Source organism: Rhopalosiphum padi, chromosome 2 (genome assembly GCF_020882245.1).
Source record: "Rhopalosiphum padi isolate XX-2018 chromosome 2, ASM2088224v1, whole genome shotgun sequence".
Lineage (NCBI taxonomy): Eukaryota > Metazoa > Arthropoda > Insecta > Hemiptera > Aphididae > Rhopalosiphum > Rhopalosiphum padi.
Window position 1 is genome coordinate 39,168,603 of NC_083598.1, and position 24,737 is coordinate 39,193,339.

The window sequence follows — 24,737 nt, forward strand, 5'->3', positions numbered from 1 at the left end:
AATACACTTAAGCAGCAATATAAAAACTGAAATTCGCAATGAGGTCGTCGTGATGGTCTACGTGATTTCCAATAGATTATAAAATATGTCTCGGTTAAAAATTACCGTGTTATAATATTTATATAATATATAATATATTTATAAGTTTCTATATTTTTTTTTTGACATAATAAAATAATAATAATAATACTACGGTACGAAAAATCGTCAAACTCGTCGGAAAAAAATGTTTATTTTGAACGAAAAAAAAATAATGTAATATATATATATGTATATATATAATATGTATTTATACACACACACAATATTATCGATACGACAATAATAGTTATAATAATATATAATTATATAATAATGATTCACATTTGAATTATCATAATATATAATATTAATATCTTATGCACATATAATATTATTAGACAAAAAATAATAATAAGAAGAAGAAAACACGCGGTTTTTTTCACGAGGTACAAGCGGCGCCGACAAACGAAATAACTACAATAATAAGACATACACAATTATAATATAATGATATTATATAAGTGTAACATATATATATATATATATAATAATAATAATGTTTAACATAAAGAAATGATAATAATACTATACGTCGTACCGCCTCCCGACGACTATACAACACTGAAGGTGTGTAGGTACATGCGGCGTGTACCTGCACACACACACACACACACACACTATATAATATATTACAATATTTTAATAAACGATACACTTGACGTATGCAAAAAACGACGGACTTAGTTCGTGACCGATAAAACACACGTTTACAATACGGTTGGTCGCATGCCTCGCATCTCGTCGCATGTACCTACCCACCTAATTTTTCGTAAAAATATAATTTAAAACTATCTTTTTCTTGTAATCGTCACAGCGGCGGCGGTGAACGCGTCCAAGACGGAAAACGTACCGAATATCTCACCGTCATAAATTTTTAATAATAATAATAATAATAATACGTATAGTATAGTGTACGGGACGTCATATATATATATATTTAAAAAAAAAAATAAACGCCAAACGCCGCAGATTGGGCGTCGGAAGAATTGGCTCGCGATGGACCGTACGCATATACGCGCAGTTTACAGTACGGTATTATAACGTTGTCGCGATCGCCGATCACATCGTCGCAATCATATCGCGTGTCTCGTCAGTCCGAGTCGCCGCACGAATCGCTCAGCGACAGGCCGGAGTACCGGCGGCGCCGCTGCCGGCGGCAGTCGGCGGGCAGCACCGACGAAGACGACGCGGACGGCCGCCGGTGGCCGGGCGTCGCGGCTTTCGCGGCCGCCGCGGTGGCCGAAGAGGAACACGTGTACGAGTAGTATTTGCCGCGGCGGTCCGTAGCGGCGGCCGAGGTGGACGCGGCATCGGGCGCGGTGGACGCGGACGGCCGGCGGGGCGACGGCGGCCGGTCGCCCGAGTCGGTGCTCAGCGACGTGGTGGACAGGTCGTCCAGGAAGTCAAAGTTGGAGATGGCCTCTCGCTCCTTGTCGCCGAACCGCACGAAGAAGTCGCTCCGTCCCACGATCGACTGCCGGAGTCCCGCCGCCGGGCACCGGAGCACGCCGAACCCGTCGCGGATGGCGGACGCTGAAACACCATAATGTATAATGTTCAATATTGTTATAAACCGATCGTTGAAATGTGTGAGCGAAACGGGAGGTACGGGGCTGACTATAATATGGTTTAGTAGTATTATGACAATGACCAGGTGGGGGGGGGGGATTCTCTAGGGCCGGTTTTTAATCATACATCGCTAATTCGATTTATAAATATTATTATGAATTGCCGGGTATACTGTTATTAAATCATTTCACTATATACATCACTAATGCAATATCAAATGTTATTAGTGCGTGTTTAATGAATAATATTATCATATAATTTAATATTTATAATATATACATATTATGCGGTCAACTTGTCAACTTATAAGTTTGTATACATTATATATTTGGTTATATTTATAACCAAACGATATACTACGAACACATAATATAAATTATAAACTACCTATATTAATTTATTATATTTATTTATATTTTTTATCACATTTTATATCAGATAATAAGTATATACTGTCACTGAATAAAGAGACCAAACCCTCGGGGTTAAACACGTAGGTATAGCAATCCAAAATTATTTTTTAAAAATCCAGTACTACCGAGTAAATTATAAATAATCAAAATTTCCGAAACTGTCGATGAAGGTACCTAGACAGGCACATATACACGCACATTGTACATTTATACGATGTATCATATAAACATTTTGAACATTAAACTGCCTATTATATTACTTATCAGAAGCTGCAATTTAATTTTAATGTCAGATTATATTATATTATAGTTTTCTAGGCAGCACGATTGGCAGGATACCATTCAAATGTTTGCTTCACTACTCCGTTCGCATACACTTCAAAAACAAACATAAAGTTTAAATGATATGGTTTGTCATTCGATATCTATATGTATAATTTATATGTCTATACATAAAGCTTTCAAACATTTCGATGGAATTTTGAGTGATCCAGACTCTTTGAATATTTTATTATTCAAATTAAAAAATGATAAGAAATACACTATCGATGCAGCACCACTATCTGTAAATCTCTCAGGGCTTCTTTCCTTTGTTAAGTAAAAGCAAAAGAGAAAGTATTACGAAAACAGATGATTTTGATAATAATTAAAGAGAAAATCCTAATCTTTTGCCATGTCGGTTATTGTCTTGATAGACATAAATTTGAGAAAAATACAGAAGTAAACACGCTACAAGTACGTATATCTCTGATCCGGACCGCAATCCAAAATCTAGGTTATGGCAGAAAAGTTCAAATTAGCTGTACCACCCTCAAACCATCAACCCACGGTATTAAACAAACATTTTACCTTTTTTCTGTCTGCGCACCCGGTGCAACCTATGCAGACGGTTGTACGATTCCTCGTTTGATGCATCGATTCCAGCCTCGGTAGTCCGTCGTCTGCCGACTTGACGAGCGATGTCGTCGTCGTTCGGGTCACGTTCGTCGTCACTACTGTCGTCGGTCGTATCATTGCAACCACTGCCACCAGCTCTGCCACTACAACTTCCGCCACTGACGCCACTGCTGCAGCTGTCGTCATCGTCTTCACCCGTCGATGCGCTACTCGTGCTGCTAGAAGAACTCCTACTGGCTGCCAACATAACGTCCAACAAGTTTGCTCGTTCCTGAAAATAGGAAATCATGTTAGAATGGGACAATATAAGTGAAAACTGCAGAATTAAATAAATGTATATAATATATAATCATAAAAACAGTGAATTGAGTTTAGTTTTATTTTGCTAGTGATGCGTGCGTTTGTATATGTATATATAGCTGCGTTTTAGTATGTTAGTTTTGCTTTTATTCAAAGATAAAACATGAAAGTAGGTACTGTATGAAATAAACTCTGCGTGACGACACTAATTTACTTACGCGTTGGTTACATATATCTGGATTACATTGATCGCATCACCCATTGACAATAACAAACGTGGGTTGATTAATAATACATTTTTAGTGGAGAAAAATAGAAAAATGGGACTAATTTTTTGGTATTGGTCGTCAACCATTATTTACCTTTAAGACTTAATAGATACATTTAATAATAATAATAGTGTTAACGTTGAAATAAAATACCTAATCGAACACAATTTGTTTTTGGGCGATTGATTAATTTATGGAATGTTTGCATATATGCTGAATTGAATGAAACATCAACTCACTCGAGTTCATAAAAATTGATTATTATTTCACTCAATTTTACATTATTTATACTTATATTATAAGGTAACGTCGTTATTCGAAGCTGCAGAAGTCCGGTATTTGAACATTGAGCGTAAACGATGTTGTTGCAATTTAGACGAGTTTGTTTATTATACACGAGCATACTATGATTGCAGTTATAGTAGTCAATGCATTTTGACGCGAAGTATAATATAACTAATATTATAAAATATGCGTACACTACACAGAATTATTGTTATATTTTATTGTTTTGTTTCCCGGGAGTACCCATAAAATAACAAAATAAAATGTAAACAATACGATTCATCGATAAAATTGGGTTAATTTTTTATTTATAATAAAATTTATTTTAATATTTTAATATATTGTTACCTCGTAACGATCGTTTACTGTCATGCGACCAATTTTGAATATCGGATAATAAAAGTTACAGGTATGCCTATTCAATAGTATAATGTATTGAATATTATAGTCATATAATAAAATAATAATTTATGTAGTATTCAAATTTCAAATAATTATATCATGACACTGAATATTCGTCGTTAGTCGTCACATACGTACACGTAGTTTCGGTGTTTAAAGTTTGAACTGCAATGCGACGGTCTTGGGTGCCGACGTCGGATAGAATAATATTTTATATATTATATTATTGTTATATACATATTATTCACTATAGCCGGAGTGGATGAGCGTTTTTTAATGTTCTGCTGCAGCTGATAACTGTACGCATTAAGCCTAATTGAGTATTAAAGTACGCATAGCGTAATTATTAGGAAATCATCTATATAATCAGATTACAGTCTGTTAAAGTCTTATCATCGCGTAGTTTATTACATCCAAATACTGCAGGAGATTATCGAAAACTGATTTCCGTGTGGTAAATTTGATTATGCGAGGTTGTAATGTCATTAAGATATAAAAAATAAAGAATATAAACCAACGAAAATAATTATCCAAACAAATAATAATTCATATAATATAACAGACTTCGTATTTGGGTTTTTGTCACGCCAATGACTGTTTCAAACTATTTTTAAACTATTTTAATATTATTCACATTATATAATATATATTATGTTGTCAAAGTCAACAAATGTCATAGCATTGATACATGATATATTTATATAATTTACATAACGTCATAGGCCTTACTTTATTGAAAAGAATAAATCGATGAATTGTCATTAGTAGGGTTCTAACTTATACGCTCTAAAAATGTATATTATTATATTCAATATGTTTCAGTAACGGATACATGGACGGGGGAGGGGGTTTGATTATTTCTTTCCTTGGGTTGAGTTAAGTTCTAAAATACTTGTATCGGTGATTTAATATTGTAGTTTTTACAAGCCAAGTAAAATTAAAGAGGATTCGATACAAACTTTTTGAGGAGTTACATATAGGCAATATATTATTGCACTGTGTAATTTGAATGTGTGTTGAGTAGCAAATGATCATTATACAATTATTATTATTATAGCGGGTACTACGTATGACTGTTGTTAAGTCTACACTGTTATAAGTTCAAAAATTAACATAGCCAGTTAAGTGGTCAAATAATATAATTTTCTCTATAAGTATCGATATTGAGCGAATTGTAATGACTAATTTTAATTATCCGATAAAATGCGAAAATGCAAGAAACTCGTTAGACAGTCACCTGACTGGCTTATATTGGTACTACACTACTGCTACTATATGTACAAAAGTTTAAGCGATATTATTATTGAGCAAACTAACCTTAGGATCGGCGAAATCGATGTCTCGTTCGACGTGCACCCATCCGGTGGGACAACAGCACGCCTCGTCCAGGTCGGGTGACGACGACGAAGAACGACGTGGGACCGAATCGTCCTCGGGTGACGTGCTGAAGAGGGGATGGCTATCACCACAACCGTCCATCCAGTTCAATTGATCGATCAGATCTTTTGACGAGGCGGCCGTCCACGCGGGCACCATGCACACCGTGGTGTCGGCTGTGCAACCGCTACTCGAACCACCGGCACCGGCGTACGACGACGGCGGTTGTGGGGACGTCGACTTGGCCGACGCTTCTTCGTCCTCCTCCACCACGGTCCTGAGCAGCGTGGACAGCGGCGTAGACGCGGCCGTGGGCGATTGGTCGGCAACGTAACTGCAGTCTTCGGGCAGGCACTCGATCTCCACGTCACTGCCGCACAACCCGCTGTCCTTGGAGTTGAGCAGGTTGTCGCTGCAGCTGTTACTGTCGTACGTCTGATGCACCGCCGGCAGTGCAGACGGCGGCGCAGGATTTGATGACGGCACCGTCGGTAGAGAAGGTGGCGTCTGAGGCCTCACGTCGGCCGCGGGCAGGTCGGAATGGAGGGGTTCTTCGGTCGCGACCGCGGGTGACGCAGCTCGCGGCGGTTCTCGTTTGTCTTCGGCTTGCCGGGACAAGCAGTACTGCTGTTGTTCGGCGATAAAGTCCAGCACGCTCTGTAGCGCTTGGTCGCGATCCAATTGCTCCTCGACCACCGGCGGCGTCCGATGATCGCATCCTCCGCCCGTCACGCTTCGCGAAGAGGTGGAAGCCAGGCTTTTGGAGCTTTCGAACTTGACCAGTCGGTAAAAGTCACGAGTGAAGTCGGTGCCGGCGATCGGCCCGGGTGGTGGTAGCAGTTCGATGCTGTCCGCGGAGCAGCTGACCGACGACCTCTTTGACGGTGGCGTGTCTGCAACCGCGTACTCGTCCGCGCTCGACCACGAGTCGCCACCCGGCGAACCCGAACCGTACGACAGCTGTTGGTGTTGTATTTGGTGCTGGTGCAGGTTGTTGTTGTTGTTGTTGTGGTGGTGATGATGGTGCTGGTGCTGGTGGTGGTGCTGCTGACAGTCGTGCTGATGGTGATTGTGCACCTGAATCTGGCCCTGCTGTACGTAGGACTGCTGTTGGTGGTGCTGATGCGGCTGTTGGTGATGGTGTTGGTGGTTTTGCTGGAAGTGGTACCACGACATGTCTCTGGTCGATCCCATATCCTGCAACAGGTCACCTTTGCGGCCGCCCGACGTCGACGACGAACCGGTCGCGTCGTCTTCCTCGATGCACGGCAACGACTGTTGCAGTTTTCCGTCCACCGACGACATCCGCTTCCAGCCATTTGACGCGCAGGTGCCGTCGTCCATGCTCCAGTCTTCCAGCTCGGCCGCGTCGTACTCCATCCGTTGTTGGATGGCAGTGCGCGTCTCGTCCAATCGAAGCCAGTGCTGCACATAGTCCATGTCCCACAGCTCGCCGCCGCTGTACCACGACGTCCGGTCCTCGTCCTCGACGAAACCGCCCGTGGCCGCGGCCAGCTTCAGGAAAAGATGCGAGTCCGAGTAACTTCGCATGATGTTATGCACCGCCGGGACACAGCGCAGCGGTGGGTAGCTGTGACGCGGGTTGATGAAGCTGAACGACAGGCTGAGTGGCACGAATATCACGTCCGTGTCTTCGCTGTTCATCACCCTGCAACGTGAAACGTAATTGTTCATAAATTGTACAACATACATCATATGCATGAGGTCAATACGTGTTTTTATATATATTTCGTTTTTGTAAACTTTTAACGTCATAAACTAGGTACCGTAAAATTAAGGAAATTTAAGAATATAATGTAAATATTGTACGTGGACTAGAATGTAATACTTATGTGAATATAAAGGCTCTAATACTAATAATAATATAATATATACCAATATACCATCATAAAATAATATTATAACAAAAAAACCTATTACAAAACATTGTAGAGTCAACATGCTAATAAACAGTCGTATAATAATTATGAAAACACAGTCATTACTTTTAAATGGACAAACCAACTCTCCTTATGAATTCAAATCGATCATTTATCATCTTATTAAACACTAAACTTAGCAACAATACTCGTAATGGTGATTAACGGAGTGCTCTGAAAAATATGTCTAACTATAACCCTCTTTATGAAACCATGAAATTATTATCAGTGACTTATAAACCATGTGTTATTGTTTAGGTTATTCTTTAAATAATTTTGTAACTTTCCGATCGCTATTATTTTTCAGCAGAACGAGTAAATTATTCAATCGGCCATCGTGAACAGCACAGACGCAGACACACAGTTAGTGTAGATTGCCATAACGAATCGCCGAGTATATATTTTTTTTTTCAAATGAGTTCGTGTCTCTTATTATTTTTTTTTTCATATACATTAAAGTCGATTTATTCGAAACGGTCCATTAATACACAGATCGTTTAATGTAATTGCCCGTGGTTGGAATACATTTTATGCAGCCCGCGACATTTATTCAACCCTAACTGGCACTTTGCATGTAGTTAAAAACTATATAATGGCTCAATATACATAGTGTCCGCAAAGTTAACCGTTGTCGTATTGCCGTTAAATAAAAAATAACAACTATTATCGATCTATACGAGAAATTGCTTATCCGGACGAATAATAATAATTTCATTGTAGATAAGTTGAGTAGTAACTACTTATATCCGACACTTATTTAATTATAATAAATGAAAAAAAATCGCCTTACATCTAAAATTTTTCGTTTTCTCGAACCTCATTAATCGTATATAAAATAATAATAATATTTTTGTTTAAGACCGTTTACCAGAACGTCTCACCAATTTTCACCTGTATTTAATGATATAGGTATTCGTCGCACAAAAAAATGGACGATTATACGGCAGTTAAACGTACAAGACAATATTACGTTATTATTATATATAAACTCTATTATTGTTTTTTTTTCGGATCAATTGCGTTGAACCGCGTTTATAACAGTCAGTAATTAATTTATTCTTAGCCACGAAGAGTTTATAAGATTATAGAAGGGAGACCGTTGCTTGGACAATATTGTCTTCGGTTTTTTTTTTTAAATATTTATTTGTTGAGAATTTGATTAATGACGAAAATAATTATTTCAGCGAAATTAATTTAAACTCGTTTTTACTATCATTAATAATATACCTTAAACGGTCCGTAATGACTTGGCTAACAGCTTTCCAGTTTAGCAACGAATAATAATACTCTAGGTATATTATACATTATACATATACATAATATACTATTTAATTGGACTCTGTTTATTTTGGAAAAAAACGATATAACTAATTATCACTATGCGCATTGTGTGTAATTAACACGTAATAAATAGATGGGACTGGTAGAAGAGGTATATTTAGGTAATTAAGTTCAACGATACTGAGTCCTTATCTAGCAGAGAAATGCGTAATCGTAGAGTAGAGTAGAGTAGTAAGTATTATTTAATACATTTCGAGATTCAACTAAGACTTTACAATATTATGATTGGGTAGGATTATATTCGGGTGTAGATCCAGTTTTCGAAAAAAGTTATCTAAAAAAATTAATTATTAAAAAAAAATAATGTAATAAAATGTATTGTTATTATTGTATTGAAAACTATTTATGACATTAAGTGTTATTTTTTGTGCGGAACACCTAAATACCTATAATAATATATAATCTATATAATATAAAATTTAGAACGAATCTCCTTGGGTAAGTATATCGAGTTAATCATATCGTATAAATGACTTGTATTGAATCTTGAGTGAGTATTGTTAGGTACTTATTCTGGTATTTTTTTATTTGACATAATAACATTAATAACAGCTATACAAAAAGTTAAAATAATGCGTACCTGGAGCACGGCGATGATTCCATGAGCGCGTTCGATTCGTTCTCGTTGGCTTCCTTCACGTCTTCCAAACCTTTGGTGGACGGAGGTTCGGTTGTGCCTTGCACGTCGCTCGACATGGTCGAATACCCTTCGTCTCGGTTACCACTCTCAGGCGTCTCGTCACCGAGCACTCTGTCGCATTTTGTCGTCTCTTCAGCTATATAACAATGAACAATGCACACGATTAAGTTTTTTTTTGTTTTTAACTTCCCCTCCCTTTTATTCTAAAATGAAGAAACTATTATAATAAAAATGACCGTCAGCCGTTTTCCCACATTACAAAATATTTTATCTGAAATTTGATTGGCCATTTTTGTAAACATTTTATGATTTGTTTTTTCGATTTATTTTTTTAGTTATTCGTAAATTATGATCCTGCCCGAATGGTAAAATAGTTCGTCTACGAGAAAACAATTGAAATGTTATAGTAAAATGTGTACAGATGGCGCCACAAGTATGATATTTCTATTTTACCATTCAATTTTCCAAGAGTTGAGACACCATAGACATAAGTATAGGTATAGCGAATAGGTATATAACCATCTCATCAAGATTCTTAAACAATGAAAAGTTTTTATTGAAAACCACATAAAATTCGGCTTAGAAGTTTGTGAGTTTATTATGGAAAACAAAATAATAAGCGCAATCCCTTCATATTTTATTATTAAAATTTTTATAGGTATATATTTATAAATATGTTAATTTTTATGTTTGTAAGCGGTTGATAACATATTTTCATACATTTTATGCGCAAGCGGTCAATCAAATAATGTATACAATTTCAAAAAATGTGCAAAAGATTGTTTTGCTTACATATATACGATAATATAATCATATCATTATCTCACCGTTATGCGTGCAACAAATCTCTAAATTCAACGACTGTGGTCTGTGGTACGATACGGCTGCCTGCCATCCATCATTTTTTAACCTCTTCAGACCCTTTGTGAGATCGCAGCTTGCTGGTCGCTCAATAGCCATTTTCTGCTGGACAAAAAAAAAAAATCATAAATAATTATTAAATAAACAGTACCACGACAGAAAAAATGTTATTATTTAAAAAAAAAAGGAAAAATGAATAATATAATATCAAAGATAAATATTATAACAATATAGTGCAACTCACCATGGATGGCGAACGGTGGATGTCAAACATAACAGACCTACTCTCAGCCACCGGCATCGTGGTCTGTGAATAGTTGATCTTCTGGCCCTGTAGTCGTTGCACCAGAAGTGCGGATAGTGCGCAATTACCGGTCTCGAGCTCTTTGACGCGGTGCTGTAGTGAGGATATTTCTTCCCGCAGACCCTGCGAGGCAACGAGAAACGTTATTTTCGTCATATTATTATAATGATGCTGACGAAAAATGTACTGGTATTGAACAGGTTTATTCTAATATTTTATTGTAAACCGGGGCAATATATCAAAATATAATAGGATTTACATATTCAAATTTTTATAAAATACTGATAATTTTAGAAAAATGTAATTATTAAGTATATGTTTTTAAATTAATTGATAGGTAATTTTTTATATTTCCGGAAATATTGCCAACTGATTCATAATAAAACAACTGGATATATTCCGGACGTTCTTGCGAACAATTTTCGATTATAATATTGCATGTGATACAGTCGATAGATGTACCTACATTTATTAAACCTACTACGTTAAGAAATATTTAAAAATAAATCTAAAAATAATTTTAATAATATGTACATAAAATTATCGATGTGTTATAGTCTGTTATGGCAATGATGCGTACCTTTTGTGACAGTACAGCTTTGACCACCTGTTTGGCCACGTCGTCCAGACACCTCTCGTACTGTTTGCGCTGTTGTTCACCCTCACGTTCGATGCGACTTTTCTCGTGTTCCAATATCCGGAGCCGTTCGACTAACGCTTTTTGAACTTGGCTAATGCCCTGCGGAAGACAAACAAAATATAAGATCAAACGTGTCTTACGAGTCGTGCGGCTGTCACGTAAACTCGAGTTCGACCTTTCCCCAAAAACTCGTTTATGTTATTTATTTATGTTTGTTTTTTTCTTGTATGTGTTTAGTGTTTACAAATCAAAAAGATGCATTTACAATTTATTTAGTTAACAGAATAAGGAGGGTGAATTCGTCATTCATAAAGATTGAGGACCCTTTACATACTATATTGTATTAGTATTATACACATTACCGTTGCTTCAAGAGTGTCTATCTGCTTCTTCAACGTTTCGTTTTCAATCTTGAGTTTGGTGATTGCGTTTTGGAGTTGTAAGATTTGATTCTGAAACAAAAAAATACGGATTAATTAATAATTAATATTATATCACACGATTTGTGTCGATGTTACAAAGTGATTAAAGATGCTTAGGACCGGTTAATATTATCTCTTATCAGTCTGTAATTAAAGTGTCAATATTTTAGCCTAAGCCACGAAGTGCTTAAAATATATGTATGTTTTTATTGGATTGCGATTCGCTAGCACGAATTTTCGTAGACTTAAAATTTTTCCTCCGAATTTCAAATCAAATTGCATTATTATTCTATCAAGTTAGGTTTTGATGTTATATCATTGTATCCTGATCATTCGTATACCGTTTATGCATGTGTAATTTTTTGTTTTATTAGTTATTACCATAGAATATCGGGTTCAAACCGGTACTTTATCACGTTATCTAGTGATGGTTTAAAAAAACTTTCAAGTACAATTTTAAGATTAAAACTGCATCCATATATCTTCAGCGACTTGGGTCCCGCATTCTGACGATAACATCGTTCAGGAGAACGCGCTGTTATATATAACGTGATGAGGTCCGCGGGGATTTAGACATACATATTATATATTTATATAATATATAGCTACGGCGGGCAACGTGATCGCGACGTCAGCGATTTGTTTTTCTGTTTCGCTTGCCCGAAAAGTGCACGTCCGAGTATGTGATGCGGGAGCGTACAACACACCTATACATTTCCGCGCGTACCTGGCTGACTGCAGTGGTGTATATTATCATATTATACACAAGCATACCTACGGGGCGGAAACAACCGCGGAAGATTTATAGACTCGCGACTGCGAGGCACGTCTGTCGGCCTATCCGTAGAGAGGATAGCTGGTATACGAGTATATAGATGTGTGTGCGAGAGAGAAAAAAAGTCCGAGCAGTTCGAAAAGCGTACCATTAATCTTAAGCCGGCTGCGGATCTCCCCCGGCACCGGCCGAATAAATAAATAAATTGATACCGTCGTGCCAACCCCCTCTCCCACCTGCCTTTTTTCTCTCACCCTTTCTCTTAACATCCCAAATCTGCCGTACAATATAAGTCTCTTTGCGATCGTATACACATAAAATATATACGATTATATATACGTAAATGTGTTCATGTAAATGTAAGCGTGCGGTGTTCGGGTAAGCTTTACGGTCGGGTAGAAGCTCGAGGCTCAAAGGCCTCTCTTGGAAATAAATATACATCGATACGGCGGTATAACCGTTATCGGTTATCTACGAGAAGACTTGCCGAGACGGGCAATGCAGACAACGATAATAATAATGCCGCCGCCACAAGGTCAACGATAATCTACCGGACAGCGGCGGAATTTAAATTAAAAAATAAATACAATACACCGATGATCGTTATTGTGTTGTATTTCGCTCGATTTGACGTTAATCGCACTTCGCGCCGCGTCGTTAAACTATAATGTCTACGCTGTACGTGTTGCGTTAATTCCTCGGACGCCCGCGAGTCACGATCGATCGATAATTATATGTTCTATAATAATTATTATACGAACGAGGTATAATAATATAACAACAGTTACATTTCACGTCGTCAGAGAATATAATCTTGATTTCGGATTTATTACGCTGCCTGTTTATTTTACAACGCTTTAAAACATTCTCTGAAACACGATTTCCATTTCCAAGCAGCAACGATTTAATTAGCAAAAGTATAAAGGTTCTCGAACGGATTGTTCACTGTTACAGTATAGGGTATTATAGTGTACAATCTTGCGATAGGTATATAATTATTATTTAAGTCAATTAAAACGGGATTGACGTTCGACTTTTGGTACTTATAAGCTTTCGACGAGCGACCCCATAAATGATTTGTTTATTAAAGTAGTAAATAGTTATTATTGATTATTATAAGTAATAAGTTGGATATGGAGTATACGAGATTAAAGCAATTATAATGTCTGCTAATACTATAATAGGTATTCAAGGTATTATTAATATTATTTGTTAGTTTGCGCTGACTTATGATATCGTAACATTTATAACATTTGTCGTTTTCACGAAATCAGATTAATAATCCCTATAGTCGTCGGTATTGCAGCAGAATATAAGAATTGTTATTGGACGATTAAAGTACGGTCGGGACGAGCGATGCGTCAAATTATGTACAAATAAATAATTCATTTGAATTCAGGCAAAAGCAACGCGAGAGGTTTAACCTGTCACGTGTGTTAAATTATTCACGGCGAAAAAGGGTCTAACACCCGCAGCGTCGCGCCCGTCGGGATTTACGCGTGTTTTCCGTGTTATCAATCGCGAAGAGATGACCCGACGAAACAGGCGATGATATATGTATACATATATGAGAATTAAAAGCGCCATAAATTTTCCGCAGAAATAATAGTTGATCTGTTTTATTTTTTTTTTACCGATTTCGTGACATTTACAGCTTTTGTAGATATGCGTCTCCAGGTGGTGTTTTGACAGACGATTTAATGTTATGTAAGTAATTTATCAATTTTTAGAAGTGACATCAATCTTCAAATAAGATTTACGCGTTGTTTGACATTTTATCTTGTTAAGCTGGCTAAATCAGCTTCAGACGGGGTGAAACGTTTGTAAAAGCGTGACACTTATATGATGTGAATATGTCCACGCGATTTGAGACATTTATTACAGGAATACTTGTTCAATATTTAAATATTGCTGCAAAAAATGTCCACGACCATTTGACTGTCTGATTCAAAATTTGGCAACAAAAGGCATCTTATAATAATCACTTGAAAAACCGTTGTTACATTTGTTCCGTCGCAATTATATAGTGCAATTATTTTATAATTTGAGTTTGTGTTTCGTGATGAATTTATTTAGAATTTAGTCATCTGCAGCTTTTTCTGATCAAAATATTTCGCGCCATTATTGTTAGAGAGTATCGGGATATCTATAGCGTCATAGTGAATTACCGATTTCGTATATTTTGTTATTTATAATATTATATAGTTGAATTTGACGTATTATTCGGATATAATCCACAATTATTAGCCATGAAACACTGAGCCCTTCCGTCTACAGTTGATGGTGCCTGCAATTGCTGGTAATAAATAGATACAGTTAAAATAATAATTAAAAGATTTCAAAGATAAACGTTGGTATATTTTTGATTTGTAAAAGTCTGATTACTCCACCCACCAATAACAAATCTATCGATATTCTACATAATATTAAGATATTTTAATCAAAAGCGAGATTTGAAGGGGCTTCTAGATTATTGATATCGAAACCGTCTTGACGGCACTGTGCTCCTGTATACCAAACGACTCGCAGTAATGTTATTCTACGAAGCAGTAGGTGTATATTATTATTTTAATAATACTTGATATTAAACGAGCGCTTATATATTATACCATTTTAATAGTTATAATACAGATATTATAGTCTATTCGTTTTATATACCGGTGAACAGGTACATAATACTATATTTTGTTTCCAAAGAAAACACTTATCTAATGGCCATCCGCACCGGGTTTAAACTTTAAATTTTCAAACTACCCACCAGACTTCCGTATATGGTACGCCGCGTATTCTGAACGGTCATTCATTTTTTTATGTTCATTTATTTATGGAAATTAACATATTATTGCTATATTATGTACACGATTCTGTACTATTATAGTATTACCTGTAACGCTGTATATAAATATAAACGTGTAAAGTTTTTTAGGTGTGAAGCTTTTAACCTAATGGAACGAATGTAATCATTATTACTATTATTATTATTATATTATGCTACGGCGGGTAATAGCTATAAGAAGAGAATTTTACCCCTCGAGAAACGAGTGCGGGCAGCGTAGTAATTTTAATAAATTTATGTTCATTTCCAGCGTATACCTTCCGCGCGTCGGTGTATGTAATATTATATAAAATACGTATAACTATTATATTACCGTCTAGTGCGGGCTTTTCATTTCGAATACGCGTAAATTAATTTCAAAATGCAGATAAATTGTTTCAGTCCAGCGAGTCCAAAAAAAGTTTTATAGAAACAAAATAAAAGTAATATGATGTGTTTTACAAACTACCACATTAATCAACGCACACGTGTATATACAGAATACACGTAATACACAATCAATAAATTACTCGAAAAATTATTTTTTAATTTGCACTTAAGTTTATTGTTTATAAGAGCATAAACTAACGTACAATCGCATCTAGTTTAAATGTGTGTAAACAAGGGTAAGTGAATTAAAGCCGTCCTCTGAATTATAATCAACAGTTGCTATTATTCCCAATTATTGATGCAAGAACTTTTAGTGCGACGTTGTTCCTATCGGTATGTTTACACACAAAAACAACACGCCGATAAAAAATTAAATTAGAATGTTATATTGTATTAGCTTATTATAATTTTTCGTGAAAAAAAAGGGTTAAAATGTATTTTTCGTCGTCGAGTGTCGAGTTTACAAGTTAAAAATGGAAAACAGCGTGCATTTTTAATTCTTAATTATTTTCGAAAGTTATCGTCGGACCGGGAAATAAACAAAACAAAGTTCACTGAATCCTACATTTTTTTTCTCCCTGTGAAAAATGTACTATAAATAATACGCGTTTAATATTTTAAAACGAAAAACCGTAGGTATACCTATAAATATGTGTGTCGCGTAAAAACGTACATATTTTTAAAGCAGGTTTTCAAAAATGCATAATAAACAATAACCGCGGCAGCTGTGTTACAACGAACAATTGACCATGATAATATTATAATGTATACAAAAAACGTATTCGGTCTATCATGACGGTCACACCTCGAAAAGGTTAGCGTGTTTCTAGGGCGGCATCACTGAGAGTTGGTAAAAAAATAAGGAATAGAAAGATGTGGTCCAGAGTTCAAAACGATTTTACTGGAAGGTTCGGTTTACGAATCACAGATTCACGGGTGTATATAATATAAATTATTCAAATCATACGTTTTACATGTATATGTAAATCAAACGCATGTTTCAAAAACTACCAAAATAACGCGCGTTGGAATCTCATAACATATTATATTAGATATATACATATATTAAAATACTTAAATACAGTGGTTGGAATAGATAGGGCAACAGCGGGAGACGAAAATCGAGAAAATCGACTTAACGTGTATTATAATATCGACGAAACGATAGATATTTATTATATTATTGTTTTTATTACAATTATGTTTCTACAATCATGACGCCATTCGTTTTTTTGGACGTTAAGTATATTATTATGCGTGAACCGAATAAAAAAAATTCAGTATTTTATATATTTTATTTTTGTTCTTAATTTTGAGACGATTTATGGCAAGGAAGGAAATCATTTTTTGTTAAACGTTAAGCACAGCGCTTATATTATATACTAACAAAGATTTTCATCGACGTAGAATGTCGAGACTACCGAGCGAATATGCCTGCAGTGGCGGCCAAATAAATCTTCGGGCCTGTCCTCTACACTGGCCGTCCCTCCACTCCACTCAACTTCGCTCGTCTTCCTTGTAGACCGTGTGGTGGCGATGGCGGTCGTTTATAACGATAATATTATTGTAATCGAGTGAGTACCGTGAAGGGGCGACAAAAGAAAAAAAGAAAAACGTTAAAAATCTCCTGCACCCTCATCGCCAAACCGAAGACGGAAACGACACGGTTGAAATAGATGGAGAGAAGGCAGAGATAGAGAGTGAGAAGAATAACATTTCGCTTTCCTCCCCTTATCGTCAGGCCAACAGCATCCCACTACCTCATTCCTTCAGGGGTAACTTACTTGACGTGAAAAACCAGCTGGTCTGCAGGCATAACGTAAGCGACTTGTGTATACTACGCTTGTAACTTTGTTCGTATTTTACCACGGTATCCGCGCCAGCCGAAGGGGATCTCCTTGCAGCTATATGTAAGTATTATAATATTGTTTAAGCCCATGGAGGTCCCCGGATTCCGTTAATTGCTGTCAGCTGCTGTCCCTGACGTTTCAATTAAACTCGCTGTGTTGGCGAGCAGGTGCAGGTGGCGGCGGACAAGGATTTTCTCTCCAAGCAGCTTTTGCCGGTCACGCTCCCCAGGCCTTAGCGCGATGAACAGCAGCGGACTGTAGTATAGTAATAGCGTATACCTAGCTTATACACAATATATAATACGTATATTTATACACACACTTAGTATATGGTCTCCGGTGAAAGCAAACAGATGTTTCGCAGGACGCGTGACCGAAACAATTGCGTAAAATATATATATACTTAGTGTATGGTGTATAACATAATATGTATATCGATTGAACGTCCTTCCGATTAAGGAATAAGGATCACGTTACACCTGCCACCGCGGTCTGCGTAAAATAATATGAAATCCCCCTCATTTTTTTCGTCGACCGTCGTGGCGTATGACCCCATCGATTATACTATATAAATCTTATAATACAGTAAATTTTATAAATCGACGGTATACAATTTGTTTTATAGCTAACCACGGGAATAATATAATTACTACTAATATATAGATGTCAGCGGAAATATAAAAAAAGACTGTCGTTTATACTCATTTTATTGTACGTAACAAACTAAAATTATTATTATTACATATTTCACTTTATATAATATAGTGACTCCAGTGAACGAAAATAAATCATAAAAATATTACAACTAAAATATTAAATAATAAATATTACGGAGTTTGATTGGTTGTGTCACATTTTTATAATATTAATAATAAAATAATATAGTATTATTAACGCGGTGACAAAAATCATGACGATATATAGTATATCTGTAAACAAATCATGTTTGTGGGACAGTTAAAAAAAAATGTTAAAAATATAATCAATGTAAAAACTGTTTGAAAAATAAAATTATCGTGTTTATTCCATTATAATATATATATTATATTTATAAATTTTAATATATATTAAATAATGTCGGATACTACAGAGAGCATTGTTAGTTTTTTAGTACTACGCAAAATATATTCGAACAATTGCAAGCCGCAGCTGTTTGATTTTGAGAATATACTAAATGCGATGTTTAAAAAAAAATATAAAAGCAAATATTTGAAATGCTTAGTGTGCAATTCATTTAACATCGTCCATATATTTTTTTTTTTTTTTTTACAAAATACCGTTTTGTGTAGAAAAAAACACATAGATTACATTTATAATTAAGAAACGATTTTTTTTTTTTATCTTAATCCAATTCACCACGGATAACGTTGCGGTTAAGTTTAGAAACATTCAGGCGGTCTGAATAAGCTGTGTGTTTTATTTTTTATTTAAATACATCATATTTTATAAAGGCACTATCGCTGTTTTCCCGTTTCCGAGAAATTCGTGTGGTTAACACAATATTACCATAATGAGCAAATAATTGAAAATATTTAATTACTTCGCCGTGCTCCGTATGATGGTTATTAATGACGTTAATGATCGGTTTATCAATAGACAGTATTATTTAATTAGGTTAATGACAAATAATATTAATAATAATATGGAACGCAGTGATCGTGGAATAATTATAACTTCGTAGTGTGCAGCGGCACTGTCTGCAATCTTTGTGGCAGAGGGATTCGTATAATATATAGGTACTATACGTATAGGTATTTTACTACAATATAATAGCATTCGATTTCGGGGTTGCTATCACGGGTGAAGTTGCCGGAGAGTTTTTCGGTACAGCCGGTATATTATATAAACTAAACCAACCCTTATATTATATATATATATATATATATATATTACCTATTTACTATAGACTATAATGGTATATATTACGTTGACGATGCGCAGTGGACATTCGGTCGTTATCCGCGACGCGTTGTTTTTATGGTCTGCACCTATACGTAGGTACGTGCACACGATATAATAACATGTACTACGGCAGCAGTCGTTGCCGGCAATAATGACACGGTTTTATTGGCAAAGTTTTGAAAACGCACAGCGTCGACGCGCGGCTGCGGAGACAGTGTATAGAGACGCTATACGTTCCGTCCCCCTGGGTCTTCGAAGTATATAAGTGCGCGACCGCCAATTATCGCTGAACGCTCGCCCTCCGCCATTATCGAGTCGTAAAAGTCTTTTTCGGATCGGCCCGCGAATCACGTCCGATAAGTATATATACCTACTATTATTACACCTGCAGCCCACGACCATACATCATATTTATATGATAACATAATGTGCTATATTCCGCGAGTCGTACGGTCGGATATTATACTATTATTATATACCTATGTTATATTACGTCTATATCCTATATTATGCTCTCGTCGGCGAAATCGTTTAATAATACACTAGACGGGGGACATTTAAATTCCCACACCCGCAGTTTCGTGCGCACGATAAAACGAAAACGTCGACTAATTACGTAACCAAATACGTGGTCAGAGGTATATATAATGTATAACATAATAAAATTATTAAATATTATATAGTGGTGGGTGGTGAGTGGAGGGTAGTGGCGGCATGCGGGGGCAAATTACACACTGTAATAATATTATATACGTGGCGTGTATAGTTTTCGTGCACGCGATTCGGTCGCCGAGAACCGAAATTATATTCTTATCTTAATTAATCCTAAGGCGCAATGCAGGGTTATTGCATAGTAATATGTATAAACGCTTACCAGTTGTGATATATATTGTTAAACTGTTATATGTTTAAACAAGCGAGAATATTGCGAGAAGTGCTGTGCACCTGAGCTCGTTGGCTATGCCTACGTGTACGTATATAAGCAGGCTGCGAGATAAGAGAGCGGACTCGGAAGTCATCTGGCGGAGGGTCGTACGCACTATGAAGTAATACGATATGTGTATATTATAAAATAATGAATAATAATGCAATAAAACAGAAATGTAGAAAATATTAAGTCCACACAGCGGTCTCCCATTTATACATAAATATATTATGTGCGAAGTAACTGAGACGACTATAATTCAAGGGCGACCTTTTTTTTGTTGTTGTTGCTATATTAAACGCGCCCCGCCCGAGATTACTTAATTCGTTCATCTCGATAGCGAACAACATACATGAAAAAAAAAAAACACCGAATTCAGCACAATATTCGCCGAATCCCCCAAGCCACGGAGTGTTAAAGATACGATAAAGGGTGTGTAACATCTGCGAGGCACCCTCGTCGGATCCATAAACGAGTAGAGTGATAGACACACACTGCAATTCGCGGAGATGAGTGAGAGGTGGTGGGGTTGCTGGGTGACGGGGAAGGCATTTAGACGGGGAGGGGGCGAGACTTTTATACGTCGTAAAGTTATATTAAAACGCGCGAATATAATATAACACGGAGCAGATGAAAATGTTTGCACCCAGACTTTGTATAATACATAATAAATAATGTAAATACCGGTCTTGCGCATAGAACCATTTTCGTGTACTTATCGCAACGCCGATTCTAGCGACGATCACTGGCAGCTAATTTCAAAGAATACGCGATACAGTTTAAGGGTATACGTTGTACTGTATTATCCACTGAGATTTATAGCATTTATTATACAATAATACGTATTGTTTTAGTTCAAAATATTTTACAGTCTTACTGTTCGTTACTTATAGATGGGAACTTTTAAAATGCTATTTTAACATGTTAAGCATCATTATATTTGCTAATGAATCAAAAATAGTATATAAAATTATATATAGTAATATACCTGCCAAACGTTAAACAAGTATATGATCGCGGTTTCATACAAAAATCTTATCGAAAAAACACATTCAGTTTTTCAATTTTCCGGACAACTTTTCCAATTTTTTTTTCCATAAAAACCATATTCGGAATATTACGAACATTAGAAAAAAAATGTTCAATCGGTCCATCTATTTTCAAGTTATACACTTATCAACGACAATGTTATATACCTATAAAGTTTAAGTGCAACAAATGTATATAACCATGAAGGTGAGGACGGGAAATTAATAGCACCCGGCAATAGCTATAGCAATGCACACACATACACACGTTACGCCCACCCATCGGGTGTGCGTATACTAACGCATATATATGCGCATCGCACCCCCTCTCAACCCGTTCTATAGAATCTTATATATATATATAATATAATAACAATATTATGTAACGACCTAGGGGCGAAACCCAAGCTAAATTCCATCGCATCGCGAGTGTACAAAAGTCGCAGTGTTAATTAGCCGAGCATTTCAGCTTACAAACTTATACTATATATATATATATATATTATATATGTATAAATCCGACCCGCCGATTCAACCACGTCCGCACAGTCACGCTGCCGCAGCAGTACAGAAATTCTACACGCTCGTTTATATTTACGTATGTACATAGCACAGGCCACCGCGTATTTAAGTTTTCCTACATACATAGCATAACTTCGATTTACGCCTTAGAACAATCTGTATATGTATATAATCACACACACATAGACATACACAGACGCCGATCATTTTGGGAACTTTGCGATTATATTCGGCGGCCGAAATGTGTGAGAGCAGGTCGGCATAGCAAACTGCCGCGTAAACATCACACGTTTTCATTATATATAATATATATAATCACTGGAAATAACTTCGGCATACCTACACATAATACGTACTAATGAATAACATTTTATATATTACAATGCACAAATTATAAATACGGTACGCATATTATTTCATTATAATAACGTGAGATATGCAGATACATAATACGACTAGCTAATAGAAGGGCTTTGTGAATTTTTAACTCTGGGGGGGGGCGTATTTGTGGCTAACATATTGTTATATACGCCGTACTAATACAGTAATATAGTATAAAACAGCAGCATATGGCAAAAATCTTGGATTGCCTAATCTAAACAATAATCTGTTTTAATCATTCCTAATATTTTGAAGGACTGCGAAATCAAAAGTCAATGCGCATCTTGAAAAACGTATATATTTTGAACCGTTGCTTTGGTTTAAAGTTTAAACACAGAGACGTAGGTATTTGTTGTTTTATATTTTTTTCATCCTCATATATGTAATCTTTATAATAGGTATTATTATATTATATTATGCAGACCAAAAACAAAGAGAAATTAAATAAATTCACGGTGAAATTACAAATCTCGCATGTTTATTTCGATGCATTTAAAATATAAGAAATCAAACCTTAAAGATATTGACACGGAAATGGGCAATATTTAAGTATTTATAGGTTCATTTAATAATTTATTAATTTTGAAAAGTGCAAGTTTTAATTTTGTCTATACATCATTAATATGATGACAGTAAACTATATAATATCATCTGGTAATCTTTTGTATACTGCAATATGAAAAGTGTATGGGTGTTACAATTTCAGTATTTTTATCTGTTAAAATGAATTCTAGGTACGTCAATTGAGAGTAGATTCTTCTATTAATATTTTATAGAAGTCGTTATTTGATTATTGTGGTATAGTTTTCTTTTATACATTTAATGAAATTGTAAAAAAGTGTAACAAAAAAAATAAATTCTATGATTTTGGATTTATTTACAAACTCAATATCATATTTATCACGATTGACGGTGTACATAAATTATATAGCCAATAATCCTGCCCTAACGACTTAATGCGAATTTACGAGAAGTGACCTGTAAATAGTAATTGACCCTTTTTTTTTACCTCAAACATACAAACCCAGCGTCATTAAGCAAAGCTATTAGGTAGGTATATGTATATTTTAGTTTATATTATTTTAATATAAATAAGAACACGGCGTTTACTATGAGTTAGCTGTAAACTAATGATGGAAACTATTTCACAAAACTAATCCCGGTATGCAGCGCTATAAATCAAATTAAATACATTCTGAGGATCATTGCAGACCTCGCTGCTGCCGTCTATTAATCATCACGCGCCAAGTCCTTGCAAAACATATTACGTATTTCTCGTTGACTGACGGTAATTAAGTGCATGGCATTTTGTTTTTTAACGAAAATCCCCAAAAGTTAATGTTTAAAAAATATATATGGAATTATTTTATGAAACCCGAATATTTTCTCAGTTTTTGTATATGCAAAACTCGTTCAAAAATGCTGTTTAGAAAATATATAATCATCCTATAGTCAATAAGGGTGATAAGTGAAATCAAAATTGCAAAAAAAGTAGTGAACAAAGACTTATATATATAATTGTCAAAAATGAGATTGCAGTGTGCGTATTATACGAATAACGAATTAAATCGTTTTACACATACGTACCTTTAAATATTATAATATTGATATCAAGTTAATTCAATTAAAGACCCATGTATATTTTAGTATTGTAAATGCCACTTATTTTAACAAATAATTTTTAATAATTTTTTAAACTCATTTATAACATATTGTTAATATTTAAGTTAAGTGATATTTAAAAAATATAATATACCATAAATTTCAGGGTTATCCAAATTTTTGGTGACAAATATGATGGGAATTACATTTGTCCAACATAATCCATACCATTCTTATCACACGAAATTTGGAATACCCTACATTTTCTCATCTACGCTACGCGAATACTTCCTCTTGTCGGTCAGATAATATATGGAAATTGATTGTTTTTCGTATTGAATAGGATTCTAAACGAATAAAGCACATATGACATAATAAAAATGAAACAGCACATATTTACATTAGATAATAAATAATGTATACTGTTTAGTGTATACATTACACGATCTAAACTTTGATGTTGTATGTCGCTTTCAGGCTTCAATAATTCAGTTATCGTCAATGTCGACGTGAAACATGTAAAAACGACCAGCTTTAAATATGTATATGCATTTTGGAATATAATATAATTCAACAGGGCGCACGCGTAAACAAGGGTAGCTACGCCACGATTAATTTCGAGGGTTTAAATGTATCCGCGGTGCGGTAGGTCGCTGAAGCAGATTTCACTAGGAAAATATGTTATTGCGTTGCGCTGATATTTACGTGAAACCTATCCGGATCAGGAATAAATTATAATATAATATTATCGTTATTAATATTATTATAATGATCGCGATTTTTTTTATTTTTTGAAAAATCTCACA

The 24,737-nt window shown here is 35.6% G+C and overlaps 1 protein-coding gene across 8 annotated transcripts in view; it reads right to left on the minus strand.

Moving 5' to 3' along the window:
* Positions 1–213: 213 nt before the first annotated feature.
* The window catches only part of LOC132923468 (uncharacterized), a 206,987-nt gene continuing 182,463 nt past the window's right edge, over positions 214–24,737 (minus strand). For 7 of the 8 annotated variants that reach the window (XM_060987478.1, XM_060987475.1, XM_060987477.1 and 4 more), the window contains 8 exons: positions 11,682–11,771; positions 11,260–11,418; positions 10,620–10,802; positions 10,342–10,480; positions 9,455–9,650; positions 5,534–7,262; positions 2,913–3,231; positions 214–1,614 (listed from right to left, as the gene is read on the minus strand). In XM_060987478.1, coding sequence (XP_060843461.1) covers positions 1,172–1,614; positions 2,913–3,231; positions 5,534–7,262; positions 9,455–9,650; positions 10,342–10,480; positions 10,620–10,802; positions 11,260–11,418; positions 11,682–11,771 — 3,258 coding nt within the window. In that variant the 3' untranslated portion in view covers positions 214–1,171. The remainder of the gene's footprint in view (positions 1,615–2,912; positions 3,232–5,533; positions 7,263–9,454; positions 9,651–10,341; positions 10,481–10,619; positions 10,803–11,259; positions 11,419–11,681; positions 11,772–24,737) is intronic. The other variant, XM_060987476.1, reaches the window with a different exon arrangement.